Source organism: Falco punctatus (genome assembly GCF_963210335.1).
Source record: "Falco punctatus genome assembly, contig: scaffold_23, whole genome shotgun sequence".
In the NCBI taxonomy this organism is placed as follows: Eukaryota; Metazoa; Chordata; class Aves; order Falconiformes; family Falconidae; genus Falco; species Falco punctatus.
Window position 1 is genome coordinate 2,054,748 of NW_027660078.1, and position 14,946 is coordinate 2,069,693.

A 14,946-nucleotide genomic window follows, 5' to 3' on the forward strand; every position below is an offset into this window, starting at 1 on the left:
GCTGCTCCTCTTTCCTGGCGGGGGGGAGGGAGACAACTGTGGGGTGGTGGTGTGTGTGGTGTGTGTCCCACTACAGACCGCCTCTTGCCACTTGGCCATCATTACTTGCAGAAACTTTTGGTACTGCCTGGTCACTATGAGGGTGCCCTGGACGATATGGATGAGCTCCTCGGTGAGGTTCTGTGTGACCATGGCCATGGCTGAGGGGCTGCTGGGGGTGGCTGCACATCGATGGGGCTCTACGCACTGTCCCTGCCATCCAATGGGGAACTCCTCATGCTTTGGCATCCCTGCCATCCACAAGGAATTCCTCCTCTGGCAGCTCCAGGGAGAGGCCCTGGCCAAGGGCGATTCCCAGCTTCCCCACTGGCACCCAGGTTGCCCTGATGGACCAGGAAGGTGCAGAGCCGGGTAGTGCCACTGGCTCTGCCATCACACCAGGCCAGTGGTGTGGGACACAGTAGAGGGAGCCCGGGGTAGAACGGCCAGTGCATGACAGGGAGGGCAGCAGGGCCCGTGGGGACTGGTGCTCCCTCCACAGAACATCTGCGCTCGCCCTGCAGTGGAGGATGGGGAAGAGAGAGAAGGCTGTTGCCCTGCAGTGCTCATGCACATGTGCAAGCCCACGTGTGCAGGTCCAACTTCTGTTAGTGAGGACTGGCAGGTTTCTTGGACAGGCACTGGGAAGGCAGTCAGGTGTCGGGTGGCCTGAGGATCCTGACCTCTTCTTCCTCAGCCAAAGTGCCACGAGTCCCAGAATCACACAGTGGTCGTTGTTGGATGGAACGTCTGGAGATTATCTAGTCCAACGCCCTGCAAAAGCAGGCTGTGCTAGAGCAGGTTGCACAAAATCATGTGCAGGTGCTGCTGCAATGTTTCCAGAGCCTCTCTGGGCAGCTTGTGCCAGTGATGTTAGTTGGAGTGCTGTGCAAGGGTCCCTGTGCTGGTGGGGGGCGGTGCCTGGGCTAGCTGCAACATCAAGGCACTGCAAAGGGGCAGGGAGATGATGAGCACAACAAGCCCATGCCACGCTCCCTCCCCCCACGCATCACAATGCCTCTTGCCAGGTCCCTGATGGCTGTGGAGGCCACCTGGCCCTGGGCACCCTCTGCCCCAGGGTGCGCTGGAGCTGTCTTTGCCCTGGAGCTGTCTCAGGCTCGCGCTAGTCCACCCAGATCCTGAGCCCTTCCTTGCACCCCAGACCCCTCTGCAGAGCCTCAAGCACTCAAAGAAAGCCCGCTGGACTGGGGGCCTGGTCCCTAGACTTGACCATTCCACTCGAGTCCCCGCGGCACTCCTCCATAGGTGTCTGTAATGCCCCAGAGCCTTCTGTTGCTCGACTAGCCAGACCTTGGGAGCCCTCCCGAGGCAGTCATGGTGACCCAGGCACTCTGTTTGTCCCACAGTCCCTCAGGGAGCCCTGCAGGGTCCCTCTGGCCCCCTTAGCGCCTCTGTACTCTGCATGGAAACCTTCCTGAGTGCATCATGGTGCAGGGACGTGGCAGTGCAGTAAAAGCAGATACTGTGGTGTCGCTGGGGTGCCCGGAGAACTACAGGGAGGTCAGAGCTGGGACCACCCATCCCATGCCCTCTCCTCGCTGCCTGTCAGTTCCACATGGGAAAGACACCCTGGGTTCAGGCTTCTTCTTCCAGCTTTATTGAATCGCAGCCATTCTCTGGAGAAGAGCTGCACCTCTGCCTGGCTTAGCAGCACCAGCAGCACAGTGATCGCAGGGTGCATCGTGACGTTTGCCGCACCCTTGGAGTGCTCAGGATGGAGGTGGTCTGAGCTGCCAGGGAGCAGATGGAGGGTTCATTGTCTTCCTCCAAGGCCTGAAGGGCTGTGATGGAAAGAAACGGAGCAGAGATGAACTGCCGTGTCTGTGAAAACCACCGGGCATCCCCTCCAGCCCACGCTCCCTACTTACTGCTGCAGATCTCAGCCAGCTTCTCCTCCCTTTGGTCCCTCAGGAGCTGCCCAGCAAGCCCTAGGGACAGAGCTTCATCAGACCCCCCACTCCCCAGCGTGCTCCCAGCAGCACAGCCCCCAGCTCAGCTGGCTGGGCTGCACGCCCTCCTCCCCCTCACCAGGCTGACCCCAGGGAAGAGCAGTAGCTGAGGCGGGTGGGACTGAGCAAGGCAGCCACCGAGCCCACCTGCATGGTCAAGGGTGGGAGAGAGAGGCCAAGGCCCTGCACGGGGCAGCCGAGGCTCTGGCAGCCACAGGGCTGCTCCTTGCTGCCGGTGCAGCGGCGGGACTGGGGCTGGGCTGCCAAAAGCGGGACCCTGGGGGCTGTGGCTCACCGATGAACCTGACGGCCGTTGTTCGCAAGGTGGCCTGAGCATCCTCCAGGTATGGCAGGCTCTGATTCAAGTACTGTTCGGTCCTGCGCCTGTCCCGCTGTAGCTGGAGAGAGCACAAGGGTATGGGGTGTCACACAGCCTCCCCAGCTGGCCGGAGCACTCCCGCCTGCCAGCCCCCGCCGCTGCCCAGAGCCCTCCCTCCCGCTGGGTGCGGGGAGAGGGGTGTGGAGAAGAGCCCTTGGGGCTCTCTTCTCGAGGACAGGGAACAAGGATGCAGCTCCAGGCTGTGGGCTGCGGGCTGCAGCAGGGCAGGTGAGGCACAGCTGCAGAGCGCACAGGGCAGACCCGTGGGGCAGCCCTCGTCCAGGGGTTGTCCTCACCAAGCACTCTGCAATCCTCCATGTCTGATGGCTCTGCAGCAGGTGTTTGAGCTTTTTCCACTTGAGGAGCTCTGCTGCAGCGAGGAGGGCTTCCCTGGCGGCCTGCAGAACAGCAGAAACTGGGAGATGGCACCACGGCCTGGGGAAGGAGACCTGGCATCTCCCTGCCTTTTCCTTTCTTCCTGGGGTCATCCTGCCCTTAGGAAGCTGGGAGGTACCCTGGCCCAAACATCTCAGGTTTTCATCCCTACATCACTGCTTAGCTTTGGAATCTGTACCTTGGCCACGCTGTGGATTTGGTCGCTCGTGTGAAAGATGAGAGGGAGCAAGCCCATTTCCACTTTTGTCTTCATCTGCCTCTCGTTCTTCCTCACCACAGTCTTCATTAGGTCTCTGAAGAGGCTGATGGAGAGCTCTCTCAGCTCGCTGAAGCCCTGGTAGAGAGAAGCAGAGTAGGACCTGCGTCCTTGTAGGTAGCTGTCCCCGACCAGCGCCTGGCCACGAGGCTTGGGCTCCCCCATCAGCCTTACCGCAGCAAAGAGGGGCAGGAGCTTCTCCATCAGCTGGACAGCGATGGGGCTGGCCTTTGTCTTCTTCAGGTGACCTATGACGTTTCGCGAGACCACCAGGGACTTCATCTTGATATTTGTGTTGCCGTCCTCCAGGACCTTCATCATGTCTGGCATGAAGACCTCCATTTTTCTTGCCTGCATGAAAGACAGAGTTTCTGTTTCCTGAAAAGGACTATGCCCGGAAAGCTCCCCAGGCAGCCACCAGGCCTCACCATGGCCAGGAGGGCCTTTGGAGCAGTCACCCAACCTCCTGACTCCCAGCCAAGGCCAATCCACCAGCTTATCTGCTGCCCCAGCCCCTGGCTGCCAATATGGCTCCCTTTGATGATGCCCTGCTCACCATCTCAGCTCTCTCTGACAGCGTCATGAGGCTCCTGAGCACCAATGAGAGCATTGCTGGGCTTGGATTCCTCAGAAACCTCAAGACTTTGTACATTGGAGAGAATTCCTCATCCTCCAAATCAGTGCAGGTCAGCAGCTGAAAGAAAGCCAGCGGTGAGTGACCAGAAGATCCAGCATGACTCCCCACACCGCGCAGCTGTTCCCATCAGCAGCTGAGGACAAGAGCACTGGGGCTTCTTCTGGTAACTCACAGCCAAGCGAACGAAACAGGTGTCCTCCTGGTATGTGTAGAAGAGCCTGTTTTGCCGGTCCTGGAGTTTGATGAACAGCTCCTTCAGAACCTTCTCCAAGGTCTGGGCCGTGGAGAGCATCACCTCCCACAGTGCCAGGGCAGTGCTGCAAGCCAGAGCGCTCTGTCAGCAGGGCGACCCCATCCCCAGCACTGTGGCCTGGGCCAGCCCCGCGTAACGCAGACCCTCCTCCCTGGGCAGGCAGGAGAGGGCTGAGGTGCTGTGCTCCCCATGGGGTGGGACAGAGGGTGGTGGCGAGGCTCTGGGCTGGCTTTGGTGCTGGGAACGCGGCCAGCCCACCAGGGCTGGAATGGGTGCTGGGACGGGGGAAAGCCCCGCTCCTCGGGGGTGTCCTGCGGTACTCCTTGGGTCTGGCAGCCAGAGAGTCTCCGGGTCCCTGTCACCACTAGGAGCAAGCCCTCCTGGCTGTCAGGGCCGGTACCTGTCTCCTCGTGGAGCGATCTTCAGCAGCGTGGTGACAACGCCCCCAGGGCATTGGTTAGCCATCAGGAGCAGCAGTGACTCCATGCTACGCTGGCCTGACTCCATGGTCACGTATTCCCAGTTTTCATAGATGCAGCTCATGATCTTTGGCACCTGGAGGGGACACAAGTGAGGGTGGTGCTGCCACTGGAGGGCAGCCATTGCCCCAGCTGCCCTTGCCGTCCCTCTCCTGCTTTAAGGTGGCTTCAGGTGCCTGAGACACCTGGCTTTGGGCCGGAGGCAGGGATGGAGGGAGGAACAAGGCCTGCCAGGGCTGAAGGACAGGGTCATCCAGCCACAGGCCACTTACATCTGTCAGCCAGACGTGAGGGTCTGCCATGACCACGTCCATCACACTGCTGCCCAGCGGCTTTTTCTTGGCATTTAATTCTCTCAGGGTATCAATGACTGTGAGGACGATGTCTGTCCTCTCAGATGGTTGAAGGTATTTTGCAAAGGCCTATGGCAGGAAGGAAGGGAGTGAAGAATGTCACGTTGAGTGCCCTGATGGTGCTGCTAAGCTGGACAGTGCGAGCAGCCCTGGTGAGAGATGCACAGCAGTGCTGGTAGCAGAGGCTGCAGTCACTGCATGGGGGAGGATGAGAAGAGAGGGCCCCCAGGGTGAGGGAGGAGGCTTGGGCTCTGGGGCACAGTGTGCTGGCCCTACAGAGAACAGGGGCCTGCTGTTGGCCAGGCGGAAAATGCTGCTTGGGCACTGGAGTGCAGCCCTCGCGTTGTCCCTGCTTGGGGACAGCAGAAACCCTGCTGAGAGCAGGGACAGGGAGGCCACGCCAGCCCCGCTGATTTTGGATGCCTTCTCACACGAGAGCCCTGCTGATGCCACAGGCAAGGCAAGGGGGCATCTCCTTACCATGGCAAGGTCTCTGGTGGTGGGTGAACAGCACAAGGAGGTGGTCTCAGCTTCCCAAGCCGCTGGCAGCTGTGCATTCTCCTCTGACAGTGTCGTGCCTAAAGAGCAGGGCAAACACAGGAGAGTGCGTGAGACCCAGCTGCTTTGCCAGCAAGCTTACCAGCTCCTGAGAAGAGCTTTGATCTAGGAATGGCTGAGAAGGGAGGTGATGACCCACAGTGAAAGGAGGAGGTGGTGGAGAGAGATGTAAATGAAAGGGTGACCTGCCTCCCGTGTATTTATGCCAATGCTCCTGGCCTGGTCAACTCCAAGGACCTAGAGCTCTGCATGCAGTCCCACAGTTAAACTGTGGTTGGAATAACAGTGACGTGGGGTATGGCTCGCATGGATGGAGTGCTGTGGGGCAGTGGTACAAGCTCTTCAAGGGAGAGGGGATGAGGAGTGGGGCTGCCTCCTGAGCGAAGGAGCAGCTCAGCTCCACGGGACGATCAGCTGTGTGGGACACAGCGTGGGTCAGGAGCAGGGGAGAGGTGGTGCTGGTGACATGGTGGTGCCTCCAGCAAGCACAGGAAGGGCCCGCCACAACACGCAGGAAGACAAGCAGACAGCTCGATTGATGTCGTTGTGCAGGGGCGGGGGAGGCAGCCCACCACTGCTTCTCTTACCTTTTTGCTGGCGGGTGAATAGGAAAAGGGAGAAAAGAGCATCCAAAGCCACACGGCTGGTCTTTTCTTCCCCAGATGACACGAGCAGGAGGAGACGTCCAAGCAGCTGCCCGAGGACTGGGATGAGGATCTCTCTGCAGGAGGCACGTCTGTCCTCATTTTGAGCAGCCTGGGTGAGGGAGGCAGAAGAGCAGAAGGGCTGAGGGCAGGCGCCTGGGGCCAGAGCCCCGGCCCCAAGAGCGTGGCCAGGGCTGGACCCAGGTGTGCCAGAGCTTTGCAGGACCATGCTGGCCGCAGCTCCCAAAGCAGCTAGCTGGGTGGCAGCCCCGCACAGGGAGAGCTGCCAGGCCTGGGCTCCCACCATGTCCCTTGGGCAGTCCCGTCCAACACAGGACTGGGGGCAAAGCTGGCTCCTGGCAAAGAGGGGGCTGGGGAGAGAAGCCCATGGGAAACAGAGGCACCAAGACCCCCACTTCAGCACAGAGGCTGGCAGAGCACCCAGACCTGTGCCCAGGCTTGCCTTGCAGGTGCCTCAAAGCTGCCAGCTGTGCCGGCGTGCAGGGAATGGGAGGTGGCCTGGCTGGAGAGTACCTGGTCCTTCCATACCTCCAGTGAGGAATAGCTGGCCAGCAAATGGCTCAGCATCCTAATCCTGCCCACAGTCCTCTCAAGCACAGCTGGTCTCTCAGAGCTGGTGAAAGCCAACAGCACCTTGGAAGAGAAAAGCTGCTGGTGTGCCTTGGGGGCAGAGGCGCTCCAGCAGAAGCGGCGCTGCTCAGCTCCAGGGCTGGACTTGCACAGTCCATCAATGCTTCCTCTGATCTGGGGCAAAGCCTGTAGTGGCGTTCCTGCCCCTAGGGTCCTTCACAGGCTTTGGACAAATGCCCCGAGCCTGCCTTGTGGCCAGGCAGGAAGGCAGATGCCACCCACTGCAGCCGCTGTGCTGCAGAAGAGCCTGGTGGGTAGCCCCCAGTTACCCAAGGCAGGTGCGCACCCTCCCTGCCATGCTGTCTCTCTGCATGGCGCTGGTGTGGGGACCACCCACTCAGGAGTGGGCACCCCCTTCCCTCCAGGGTGAGGAATGGCCCCTGTGAAGCCCACTCTTGGCCCATGCCAGACCTGAAAGATACTCTGCAAGTTCTCCTTGCTGACTCTGGAGGCAGGAGAGCTGAGCACCATTGTCTCCAGCATGGTGTCCATGGCATTCAGGGTCTGCAGAGAGGACAAAGAGTTGTGGCAGTGATTCTACTGTTCCTCCGCCCCCAGGAGACTGATCTGAACTCCCAGAGCCGCCGCAGGAGTCCCACACGGCCTCGCAGTTTCCGGGAGAGACCCAGGGGCAGACAGTGTGCTGCGGACAGAGCAACCTGCGGCATTGGATGGGGCCAGGCCCACGGGAAGGGCACAAAGGGACGAGGGTGGGAAAGCAAAAGCGAGAGCCTGCCCTGCCTCAGATCTCTGGTTGTATGGCAGCACAGGGTTATCAGGGAGCAGCCCAGAGGGACCGGGCGCTCCTGCAGGTCCCTGAAGTACCCAGCACGTACCCTGACGTAGAGGGAAGTGTCCAGTCCCTCCATTTCCTCTGCTGGAGGAAGCCCCAAGACACTCAAGCAGCAGGCATGTAGACTGCTTTTCTCTTTGCCCTCCAGCACCGTCTGCACTGAGCTGCAAAGAGAGAGAGGGGCCAGTTGGACACCGATGCTGCGAGCAGCGCCTCGAGGCCTCGCGTGGGTGCACACAGGCCTCTGAGGAAGGGGTCCCCAGCAGGGATGGGTAGGTACCTCAATTCGGCGATGGCAAGCATGGCGAGTTGCCGCACTGCTGTGCGCAGCTGGTCCCTGGGCTCTTGTTCCACCAGCTCCTACAGAGCACAACCGAGATGGGACCTGGCAGCTGCCAGCACCCAGCACCACCAGCCCCTTGCTGTGGCCAAGCATTGTCCTCACAGGGTGCCAGTGCCGGGGGTCCTTGCCCCCTTCCCTAGAGCCACCGGGTGTCCCCTCACCTTGACCTTCTCTGCCAGCTCGTATCCGTGGCAGAAGATATCCAGGCCCTGTGACAAGCCATGGTGCCTGGCGGTTCTGCACAGGCTGCAGATGCTCTCAAGAAACTTCATCTTCTGGCCCTCCTCCTGGCAGTGGGGGGACGGAGTGAGAAACGGGGAGTGTGAGAGGGGGGACACAGGGACAGCAGCACCACAGCACTGGGGGTGCAGGAGAGCTGGCAGAAGCAGCTCTGCCCAGCCCGGCAGCAGAGCCCCTGTCTGCCGAGGCTGGCACAGCCACATTCGGAAGGGCCGTGGTTACCTTTTCTGGGCTGTTGGCAAAGGCTTGGATGAAGTCCACATTTTGCTTCTCCTGTGTGTACACAGGCAACCAGCTGGCATCTAATAAAGGGGGAGAGCAGGGAGGGCTGTAGAGAGGCTCCGGGTGGCAGGAGAGCAGAGGAAGATGTGCCCTGCGTCCAGCCCGTGCCCACTCCCCTGGCCCAGTCATCCCGTGTGTGTCAGGGCTGGAGGGTGCCTGGCAAATGGGCTGTGATGCTGGGGCACGGTGCGGTGGGGAAAGCCCCGGTGCCCAGGGCTGAGGAACTGGCTTGCAGACGGGCAGGAGAGGTCCCCATCCCACAGCACCGCTGCCTCTGGCTGCCTGTGCCCCAGGCCAGGAGCTGGGTCCCCCCCTCTGCTCTCTCCCTCCTTGGGACAGGCTGTGCTGGGGCCACTTCCAGCGCTGAGCAGCCCTGTCACCCAGGCAGCATCGTGTCCCCGAGCCATGGGACCCCTGCTGCCAGTGTGCCACGGAAAGATTATCGTGGCATTGAGCATGGGGCGCTCGCTGGCCTCAGCCCTGCCCAGACCGAGAGGGCCCCTCACTCACCAGTCACCAGTGGCTGGACCATGCACACCTCGTGGGGCTCTGGTGGAGACCTGCTCTCCTGGGGAGCCCCATCCTTCTCCCAGGCTACACTGGGGAATCTGGGGGATCTCCTCATCATCCTGCAGGACAGAGGAAAGGGGTAGGTGTGGGGAAAAGGGAAGCTTTGGCGAGACGCCTGGGCGCCGTGGGGCTGCTGGGTGCAGCAGGGAGAGACGTGGGCTGTGCTTGGGGGCTCCTCGCCCGCTCCGTGCTCCTGCCCTGTCCCGTCGCTGTCCTGATGGAAACTGTGGGCTGGGGCCACGGCCGTGGTGAGTACAGGCACTGCAGTGTGGTGTCACCAGGTGAGGTCACAAAGACCTCACTGTGACCCACTGGCCCGGGAGGGAGGGGCCCGGAGCCCTCTGGGAGGGGCATGGGGCTGGTTCAGCCGTGGGCACCTGGGTGCTCTCGGGGTGCCTCCAGGCCCCTCTTTGACCTCCGGTGTATCCCAGAGCCCCTTGCTCAGACGCCCCGGCATGCCCGCCAGGAAAAGACCTTTGAGATCACCAAGTCTAACCATTAACTTGATGGTCTGCCAAGTCCATCACTCAAGCATGGCCCTAAGCACTACATCTAGGTGGGTTTTTAAACACCTCCAGGGATGGTGTTTCCACCACCTCCCTGTGCAGCCTGTTCCAATGCTTGACCAACCAGTCAGTGAGGACATTTTTCCTAACATCCAATCTAAACCTCCCCTGGCATACCTTGAGGCCATTTCCTCTTGTCCTATTGCTTGTTACCTGGGAGAAGAGACCAAACCAACCCCCACCGGCCTGCAGCCTCCTTTTAGGTAGCTGTAGAGAGTCTGAAGGTCCCCCCTCAGCCTCCTCTTCTGCAGGCTAAACACCGCCAGCTCCCTCAGCCACCCCCCATCAGACTTGTGCTCGAGACCATTCACCAGCTTCACTGCCCGTCTTCGGGCACGCTCCAGCACCTCAGTGCCTTCCCTGTAGTGAGTGGCTCAAAACGGAACACAGCGCTTGAGGTGCGGCCTTGGCAGTGCCGAGTACAGGAAGACAATCACTGCCCTGGTCCTGCTGGCCACACTTTTTCGACACACACTGGGATGCTGCTGGCCTTCTTGACCACCTGGGCTCACTGCTGGCTCACGGTCAGCCAGCTGTCCCCCAGCACCCCCAGGTCCTTTTTGTCCAGGCAGCTTTCCCAAGCCTGTATGTAACATTGTGGGAGGAGGTTGTTGTGACCCAAGGGCAGGACTCGGCATTCTCTGTGTTGAACGTCATACAATTGGCCTTGGCCCACTGATCTCCTGTCCAGGTCCCTCTGAAGAGCCTTCCTACCCTTAGGCAGATCAACATCCCCTGGCCCAGCTTGGTGTCGTCCGCAAACTTGCTGAGGGTGCACTCGATCCCCTCGTCTACATTGTCGATAAAGATACCCATTGGCACTGCTGTTCCCCTGGCCTGGCAGCCTTTCCTCGGGCTGCCTGCTCTGCTTTGTGGGTGCCGAGTGCCTGTGCCTGGGGTGTGGGTGGCCTGTCCCGGGGTGTGGGGACCTCTCCCTCAGGACAGCAGCCTCCTCTTGTTACCCAGCCTCTCTGCCTGGGTCTGCAGCCTTTGAGTCGGTGCTGGCTTCACCCCAGTGTAACGCCAGGTGCCTGCCAGCACATCTCTATCACTCTCCCCCTCAGCTGGACAGGGGAGAGGAAAGGCAACAAAAGACTTGCGGGACAAGAGAAGGACAAGGGAGAGATCGTGCACCCATTACCATCACAGGTAAAACAGACTTGGCACAGGGAAATTACCTGAATGGATAGCCAGCCCAATCCCAGTAGGGTCATGAGAAAAGAACCCTAAATCTTAAAACACCTTCCCCCGACCCCTCCCTTCTTCCCAGGCTCAACTTCACTCCTCATTGTCCTCTACAACTCCTGGTGGCTCCCCAGCCCTGTCTGCTCCCTGAGTGGCACCTTGGGACCCTCCTTCCCTCCAAACAAAGCAGGGTTATACCACTCACTGCACATCTACAGCGCAGCCAGAGGCAGGTGCAAGGCTGCCATTCTCAACTCTGCCTGTGCCTCCGTCAGCCTCTCCAGGCTCCTGGCGCGCACTGTCCTCCACGGGGCGGGAGAGAAGGAGGGGAAGAAGTGACACCTCTGCTGCTCGGCTGGAGGAGCAGTGCTTGGGGACAGAGCCCAGAGCAGAGAGACACTCATGGCAGTGGCAGCTCAGCTCCTCCAGGAGCTTGATTGATGGGAGACAGGTCACCCGGGCTCCCTTGGCTCCTTCTGGTGGCCTGTGCAGTGGGAAGGGAGAGGAAGAGAGCTGGGTGAGCCCCAAGTCACCTCTTCTCTCTTGTCAGGCAGCTCTGCCCGAGAGCTGCCTGCAGCCACAGGGGCACCTGTGCCCAGCTGCGGGGCTGGGTTCCCCCTGCTGTGCCTGGAGCATCCCCCCAGTTACCCCAGCAGCGTGCCCACCCACAGCTCCTTCAGCACCCGGGAGCTGCAGGCAGAGGAGACACAGCATCAGGCCCCACTGACCCCCAGCCCTGGGCAGACGCAGGTGCCTGCACGGCCCTGCCCCATGGGGAAGGGCACAGGGGCAGGACAAAGCCCCATGGGGTGGGACAGAGACATTTCCCAAGCCCTGGCTTGCTCCGTCCTGCCTGAGCAGCTGCTTTAGCCCTTCCCTTCTGGAAACCAAAAGGGGACCAGTGGGTGCAAGACATGGAAACATCTGCCCCTCCCTCCCTCCCTGCTGGCGTGCATCCTGCCCCCTGCCCATGCTCTGCATGGGGGGCAGAGGCCATTCATGGGATGGTGTGGGCATGGCTGGGAACCTCTCCTGCCCGGCCGTGGGATGTGGCACCATGCTCACCCAAAAGTGGAAACGGAGGAGCCACTGGGCACGGCAAGGATGATGGAGGTCCTGTCATTGCCACTGCCTCCCTCCTCTTCTCATTCCTCCTGCGCTGCCTCCTTCCCACTGCTCAGCACCCACAGCTGGTCCAGGGCCACCCCCACTCTGTTTTTTAACTTCTTCAAGTGCCTTCTATTCAGGTCCTTCTGCTTTCACAGAAGAGTGTGGAACATCAGCTTTACTTCAGCTGGCAGAGGAAATATTAAAATATCGGTGAGTAATTGCTGCAGGGCCAGTGGGGTGGAGATGCATGATGCTGATGGTTGAAGTCTGGAAGGAAGAAGAGTGCTACAGTTCTAATCACACTGTTGCTGTGAGAGAAACCAGATTTTTTTCAAGCTTGACTGCTAGGGACTTGTCTGGATGTGGGTCTTGGGAGGAAGAGGAAAGCAAACCGAGGTGAAGGAACACACTGACTCATCAGCTGTTCCCCATTTTCTTTCAAAAAAAAACTTTTTAAAAGCTAAGGTTTAAGATGATATTATTACACTAAGAAATACTGTAAAATATATTTATGAAAAAGTCTTTGTCTTTAACTAGGCACGGCTTCACTTGGGCAGTGAACTCGGGGAGCTCCAGGACAACTGTAAGGAGCAGGTGGTGTTTGTCCTGAGCCCCTGAACAAGCAAGATGTGAGCAGCGCCATCCGGACAATTGATACTGTGCGCAGCTGTGTCATGGTGGTCACTCCACCGCGCTTGGGCGTCTGGGCGATGCCCTGGCGTGTGTGAACCTTATGCAGCATGAGATAGTGTGTGCCTGCACTTAGCCTAAACTTAGAAATTGACATACATACGCTAGACATGTAAGGTATTTTTGGTTTTTGCCGAGTATAAAGGCGGGCAAGCTGCAGGCCCGGGTGAGAAGCCTCACGGATGGGTGGACACACCACGTAGAAATTTTCCCAGTTCCCGAGAGACTCGTGGCGCCGGCTGCAAGGGGGTTCCCAGCTGAAGGGTGGGCCTGGATGACGTTCAGGTGGTAATTGGTGATGTATCCTTCTCTTAGTCTCTGTCATGCTTTGCAGTAACGATTTGATGCTTCGCTCCTGTTGCTCTTCTATCATATTGTGCATCGGAACCAGTACTGTTTCCTTTTATCATACTGCATGCTATTTTCCTGTATTACACTGTAATCTAATAAATGGCCTTCATTCTTATAGTTGACTTGGAATTCATTTGTGCTTGGTATGCAGTCAATCAGCAAAACAGAGAGCTCGTGGCACGGGTGCTGTGACCAGTCAGAGGAGGGCCCGGCTCTGCTGCTCTGGCCTGTGTGGAGCTGCTGGGGCAGGAGGTGGGGGGAGACATGTGGGGGTGCACAGCAGGGGGTACCCATGGGGAGGCAGATGCAGGAGGGGCCACAGAAGACACAGGAAGAAGCCTGTGGAAGGGGACGCTGTTGGGGCCGCATTCTGGGCTGGAGGTGCTCCATGGCTCATGAGTCGAGATAAGGATGGAGCGATCACGCAGCAGGTACTATCGTGGGCAAAACAGACTCAGCTTGGGGAAATTAGTTAAATTTATTACCACTCAAATCAGAGCAGGATAATGAGAAATAAACCCAAATCTGAAACACCTTCCTGCCAGCCCTCACTTCTCTTGGGCTTAACTTTACTCCCGATTTCCCTGTCTCCTCCTGCCGGGGGAGGGAGAAGGGCAGCTGTGGTCAGTTCATCACATGTTGTTTATGCTGCTGCTTCTTTCTCAGGGGGAGGACCCCTCACACCCTTCCCCAGCTCCAGTGGGGGTCCCTTGTGGGGTCACAAGTCCTGCCAGCAAACCTGCTCCAGCATGGGCTCCCCTCTCCACGGGTATGCAGGTCTTGTCAGAAACCTGCTCCAGCGTGGACTTCCCGTGGGGTCACAGCCTCCTTCAGGCATCCTGCTCTGGCGTGGGGTCCTCCCAGGATGCAGGTGTACAGAATGTGGTGTCATGACAACATGATGATGCAACAATGTGCGCTTGTTCTATATAGCATCTTGCTGGGAGACCGGCCGTGGTGGCCACAGTTGAGTGCCTCTGGAGCAAGGGGTGCCAGCGCAGGATCAGAGCTCCAGGAGAGCTCTTGGAAGGAGCCATGGAGCACCGTCTCTCTGGTGGTGCACAAAATGTAGATGCACAGCTGAGTGCACTGAGGAAGAGGGGAGAGGTGAGCAACGAGCCGATGGGGAGGGCTCAGCCTGGGAGCCTGGAACATGCAGGCCTGCCCCAGGGGCTCAGGAAGTGCCTGGGGAGCTGACAAGGATCGAAAGCTGGGTGGAAGCAGGGAGGGTCTGTAGGCAGCCTTGCCTCTCTGCCCAGCGCGGCTTACGGCTAAGCAGGCGGGAGGGGTTGCTGCAAAAGGACACAGACATGGGTTGCGGAAGGGATGGGAGCTGTGGGGAGGGGGGCAAGGAAGCAGAGAGCAGCTTTTGACTGGGCTGCTCTTGGCGCTCCCCGTGGTTGGAGTCTTCCAAGAACCTTGCGAGCGCTGTGCAGCAGGCTTACGGAGATAGTGCCTCAGTGCCCGCGTCTCCCTCTTTCTAGCTCGGCAACAGGAGACAGCCACTGGCAGAAGGAGCTACTAGGCTGCTGAACCTCCCACTTGGGGTCAAGATCCCCGTGTCGCCTAGCTCCAGGCCTGTCTTCTACAGGACAAGGCTGGGGGAAAAGGTAAAGTAAGTAGAAAGGGGTAGAAAAGCTCTCCTCTTTGATGGTGTCCCCACCATTCCAAGAAGTCCTTGTGGCCACCTGCTCAACAGCGAGTGCTGTAGCCCCTCCACGTGGCAGCACTGGAGAGTAGAGGGAAGCTCCTGACTCCCTGGTGTGGTGATGAAGAGGAGGACTTGTGGGTTCTCTGGACCGGTTTCTGGCACTGTGAAAGTGCGTGGCCCGGGCCCTGTCTGCAGTGTGTCCAGGTCTTTCCCCCAGCCCAGCCCAGCCTGGCCCCCGCAGTCTGGCTGTGGCGCTCTCCGTGCATTCAGAAGGATGGAGCAGAGCGCTGGTCTCCAAGTGACCTTTACCTTTTCACAAGCACCGCCTGGCACCTTTTAGCTGTGGTCTCCTGCCTCCTTTACACTCTGGAAAATCTCTCCTACAGCTTCACCAGCCCTCTGGTTATTTCAATCTGGGAGATCCGTACTGCCGCCTGCTGAGCACAGAATACAAGAGCCTGCATGACCCGCACCTGCGGGCCTACCACCAGCGCCAGGACAACCTGCAGAGGCTGAAGGGAGAGGGTTACATCACCAGTGACAACAAAGT

General features: G+C 59.4%; 3 protein-coding genes across 5 annotated transcripts in view; all 3 read right to left on the reverse strand.

The window, feature by feature from the left end:
• Positions 1-14,946, reverse strand: part of LOC308058079 (ankyrin repeat domain-containing protein 26-like) — a gene marked incomplete at its 3' end in the record, with an annotated part of 181,669 nt that overhangs the window by 54,191 nt on the left and 112,532 nt on the right. The window lies entirely within an intron of this gene.
• LOC308058037 (uncharacterized protein) lies at positions 1,646-5,027 on the reverse strand. Of its 3 annotated transcripts, none has more exons than XR_013925637.1 (7): positions 4,331-5,027; positions 3,850-3,994; positions 3,597-3,734; positions 3,215-3,391; positions 2,963-3,118; positions 1,929-2,786; positions 1,646-1,841 (listed from the first exon to the last, which is right to left on the reverse strand). XR_013925637.1 is itself a non-coding variant. In XM_080412049.1 (7 exons), exons 1-7 carry the CDS (start codon positions 4,721-4,723, stop codon positions 2,301-2,303), a joined length of 1,299 nt encoding a protein of 432 aa, XP_080268175.1. In that variant the 5' UTR covers positions 4,724-5,027; the 3' UTR covers positions 1,646-2,300. The 3 variants fall into 3 exon arrangements, 2 of the variants coding, with proteins under 2 accessions (XP_080268175.1, XP_080268174.1); XM_080412049.1 differs by having other exon boundaries at positions 1,646-2,786; positions 4,331-4,485; positions 4,682-5,027; XM_080412048.1 differs by having other exon boundaries at positions 1,646-2,786.
• LOC308058081 (uncharacterized protein) lies at positions 4,803-9,704 on the reverse strand (the record flags this gene model as incomplete). The annotated part of the gene is made up of 10 exons (XM_080412088.1): positions 8,784-9,704; positions 8,214-8,293; positions 7,913-8,038; positions 7,689-7,768; positions 7,452-7,572; positions 7,027-7,119; positions 6,514-6,618; positions 5,908-6,076; positions 5,052-5,340; positions 4,803-4,956 (listed from the first exon to the last, which is right to left on the reverse strand). Exons 1-10 carry the CDS (start codon positions 8,899-8,901, stop codon positions 4,803-4,805), a joined length of 1,335 nt encoding a protein of 444 aa, XP_080268214.1. The 5' UTR covers positions 8,902-9,704.

What these genes read in the sequence shown, in the direction of transcription:
- LOC308058037 (XM_080412048.1), bottom strand. Translation starts at nt 4,533, where the DNA reads ATGGCTGCCCTCCAGTGGCAGCACCACCCTCACTTGTGTCCCCTCCAG. An exon ending in ATCGCTCCACGAGGAGACAG is followed by an intron (nt 3,995 to 4,330) that starts GTACCGGCCCTG and finishes TCTGGCTTGCAG; the next exon opens with CACTGCCCTGGCACTGTGGG. An exon ending in TCCTGCCCCTCTTTGCTGCG is followed by an intron (nt 3,119 to 3,214) that starts GTAAGGCTGATG and finishes TCTCTCTACCAG; the next exon opens with GGCTTCAGCGAGCTGAGAGA.